Source organism: Chelon labrosus, assembly GCF_963514085.1.
Source record: "Chelon labrosus genome assembly, chromosome: 12".
NCBI lineage: Eukaryota > Metazoa > Chordata > Actinopteri > Mugiliformes > Mugilidae > Chelon > Chelon labrosus.
In genome coordinates, this window is record NC_140345.1 from 8,640,450 (window position 1) to 8,644,399 (window position 3,950).

Below are 3,950 nucleotides of genomic sequence, written 5' to 3' on the forward strand. Positions count from 1 at the left end.
AGTCGGGTTGAGGCCAAAACTGCTGCAATCTGCAAGTCCATCTTCAGTAAACTTTGAGGTTTAACCAAATATTTGCCTTTCCACATGTCTTTGCCTACTTCACATTCTCACTGTGTTGAAACAGTCACAGGACTGCAGGTAAGTGCAAGGGGAAGACAAAATATAATGTAATTAAAAGTATGTGTTTAACCTTTTCTGATTTGATTTGAAACAAAACAGACTGGATTAAACAGCAAGATCAATTAAAGTAATATAAAGGGGCTTGCTGTGTTGTGTTTTCCCAAATTACCACACAATAGTTGCTCCTTCAATTAACGAGGAGCTTGAGGTCGCAGAGAAGTAAGTTGACATTTTTTTCTGACTGGTTATCGGTATTCATTTTCTAGGATTTCATTTTAAAACTCGGGATCTCTCTGGAAACTATAATCTGTTGTGTGAAAATATTGGTCAATCTGGGCCTCGCATTGCTCCCCCGGTCCTGTAGGGGGCGGTAGTGTCTCACATTGTTTCAGTCTCATATCCGTGTTTACAAGCGAAGCGTGACGTTCACGGACCCGCAAGCGTACGTCCTCCAGCGCAACCAGAAGCGATTCTGTGTCCAAAATGCAGTCACTGAAAGCTTTTCTCAGCGAGAGGCTGACTGCGGCGGCGGAGGAGATATTTGGAGCTGTTGAAAAGACAATAGTCGAGTACAAAGAGGAGATATCTCGTTCAAAGGATTTAGAAATCAGTCGCCTGAGGATGCAGCTGAAGCTCCTCAAGTCAGGTTGGCTTGAATGAAATTCTCTCTGTAGCCAAACCTCATCTAGCTTTGTGTGATTTTATGTTTTATTTAAACTACATAACTGTTTTTTTTTTTGTGTCTTTTATTTAGAGTCACGGTCGGATAGATGTTTTGAAGCTGAGCTGCTGCAGCACTCTCACCACCACCACCATCATCATCATCATCCTCCTCTTGCTCAGCAGCAGCAGCAGCAGCACCATCAGTCACCACCTCCAGTGGATGCTCCCCCGCCCCAGCACTGTGAGGAGGACGAGGAGGATGATCCAGGCAGCAGCATGGAGCAGGAGCATCCAGAGCCCTCAGAGGTCAAGAAGGAGCAGCAGAAGACTCATAGGGACTTCTGGATGGGTCACGACTCAGAGCAGCTGGACGCCTTTGAATCAGACATTAAAGACTTCATCTCACCTCCGTCCAGTCTGAAAACTAGTCTGCATGACTCCACCTTGCCTTTCCAGCCTTACCACAATAATTACGAGGAGAGGAGAGAGAAGCCCTACAGCTGCTCCGTTTGTGAAAAGCGCTTCAGCAACTGCTCCCACCTCGCAGCTCACATCAGGACTCACACAGGAGAGAGGCCGTACAGATGTGAGATATGCAGGAAGGCTTTTATCACGACGAGCGCTCTGAACAGACACCAGACCATCCACACTGAGGGGAAACAGTTTGTGTGTAATTACTGTGGAAAATCATTTAAATGGATGGAGTCTCTGGGCAGACATGTAAGAAGTGTTCACAAAAGGGAGAATATTCCTGTATGACTCTCTGCAGGCAGGGTGTATCCAGTAGGTTAGATGTGTTGTAATTATGTGTTAGTATACTTTCATTATAAAAACACAATAAATGCAAACAAGGAATGTGTGTTGATTTTTTATTTTTTTTTGGAAAATGCTGCATGGACCTCATTAAGCACTGTGTACACAAACACTAGCAACACTAGATGATGTGCAAATGATTCACTCTAAGAACCTTTTTAAATAAACATATAATCTTACATTTATTCTCTCAAAATAAAATGTAAATTCAGTTTTGCTTCATGTATTCTACTTTGTGCTGCAGGAATATACATAAATATAAAAAGAAGTTGCACTACTCTCCAGTAGGGGGCAGTAACAGCTTTTCATTCATAATTTCACATCAGTCTGTAGTAAGTAGTTGTGTTCATAGGCCGCTAGACTTCACCTCCCTTAAGCACACATTTTCAAAACGTGGAGATTGTAAATTCACACATAATTTATTTTCACCATAAAATGTGGTTTGATTAAGCATTAGAATGAAAAAAGAATCTTAAGTACTAAAATTATACTGTATTCATTATACAGGATGGTCCACAATCATATATATTAGTAGACTATGACCACGTATGCATATCTGTGTAGGTTAATTTATATTAATTGCTCACTTAATGGTTTATTATTCCTTGCTAGCTCCCTCAGCTCAGCATAAAGACCATGAGGGGGTTGTTCATATCCCACCACAGCCTTCCACACCAGGTTGCCCCCTGGTTGGCTCCACAAGTCCTGACCACTACAGACTGGTAAAACAGTTCACACATTAAAGGGACCTGATCTCCTTCAGAAAGAACAGCTTGCTAGGTTATTTCCGTAGAGGGCCTCGGTGCTGTCCGATCAGTCCAGTCTGTTGCTGAGTTGCATCCCAAAGAACTTGTACTTGACCACCGTCACTACAACCTCCAATCTTGTGTGGCTGTAGCCGCACATCTTCTGAAGCTCTTGGCTAGGTCCCTCAGGTGTTAAATAGATGTTCAGCAGCGTGGTTAGAAATTTCAGTTGGAAATAAAGAAATCAGAACACAGTGTTTGTGTGTGTTTGATTCAGCGTCTGCAGATGTGCTCACAGCACAGACAAGCTACAGAACATTGAGACTAATGGCTAACGAGCAAGGAACACACAGTCAATACATGTTATACTTGTAAACTGAATAGATAGCTTAGTTTATTTCTTAACAGACTTGTAGTTCAAGGCAGTGTCACATCAAGAAGGTAGGACCCATAGGCTGCACAGATGGAAGGAAGCAAGGCTGCAGGGAGATCCAAAAATCAAAAAGATGTCAAAGCTCAGAATGAGGATAGGAAGCATAAGGAAAGATGGAGGAAAAACATCCAAAGAAGAATACAGGCATATATCCAGGGCGAGTACACAGATAGAGTGAGTGAGCGAACAGAAACACCATGAAACATGAAGTGAACAGGCATATCCAAGGTGAACGAACAGATGAACTGACAAGGACAAAGGACGCGGCAGGACTTCATATAGAATGTGAACTGATGAGGGAAAAAGACACAGGAGACAACAATTAGGGAGGAGCAAACAGTCACAGAGGAGGGAACACAGACAAGGACAGGAAGAGCAACTGAAAGACATGGAGTAAGGGACCATTTCAGAATAAAACAGGAAACGAGGAAAACCAAACGGAAAGTCCAGAACTGAGTACCATGACAACAGTATCTGAAAGAAGTAAAATTAGATAACAGCAGTAACAATCTACCTCAGTAGACCTTTTTCAAATCAGATCATCTCCTGTTTGACAGAATTTAATTTTCTATATACCTGAGAATAAAATAATGGATAATTTATTGTATTTAGATTTTTTTTTTTTGTTTGTAACTGTTACATGTACTGTACAAATATATTATGCTTTCTGCATGACCTTGTTCTGCCTCTTAATTTGAAGCCCCACGTCGTGTACACAGTGAAATATTCAAACAACAGAAAGACTGCATGTTGTTTCATCAAATGGAAATAAATGTTTAAATGCTGAGACCACATAGTGTTTTTTTCTTTTTTTTCAAAAATGAATGCACTGCCTAAAAGCAGCACAGAGATAATAAGAGAAAAGAATCAGAAAGATTTAAATGAAACTGTCACATGAAGCATACCAGTAAAAAAAAATAATAAAATAAAATAAAAAAGACAGCTTTGTTCTATTTAAGTATATCAGTGTCAGAATACACCTCTGCATAAACCTGCTGCCGGGAGGTTCATATGGTTTATATCATGATCGCTGGTGATTCATAGCTTAAATGACAAACTAACGAGTGGTATGAATTCATTAAAACTTGGCTAAAGGGGATGGAGGCAGATTGGTAGCACACTGTTTGTCCTGGCTGATAGTAGATGTAGTGTTGTCCAAACTCCTCGGCAGATTT

General features: G+C 41.0%; 1 protein-coding gene across 1 annotated transcript; it reads left to right on the top strand.

Moving 5' to 3' along the window:
* Positions 1-538: 538 nt before the first annotated feature.
* Positions 539-1,638, top strand: LOC311496450 (uncharacterized protein). The gene is made up of 2 exons (XM_084556320.1): positions 539-766; positions 875-1,638. Exons 1-2 carry the CDS (start codon positions 604-606, stop codon positions 1,540-1,542), a joined length of 831 nt encoding a protein of 276 aa, XP_084412446.1. The 5' UTR covers positions 539-603; the 3' UTR covers positions 1,543-1,638.
* The last annotated feature ends 2,312 nt before the right edge of the window (positions 1,639-3,950 follow it).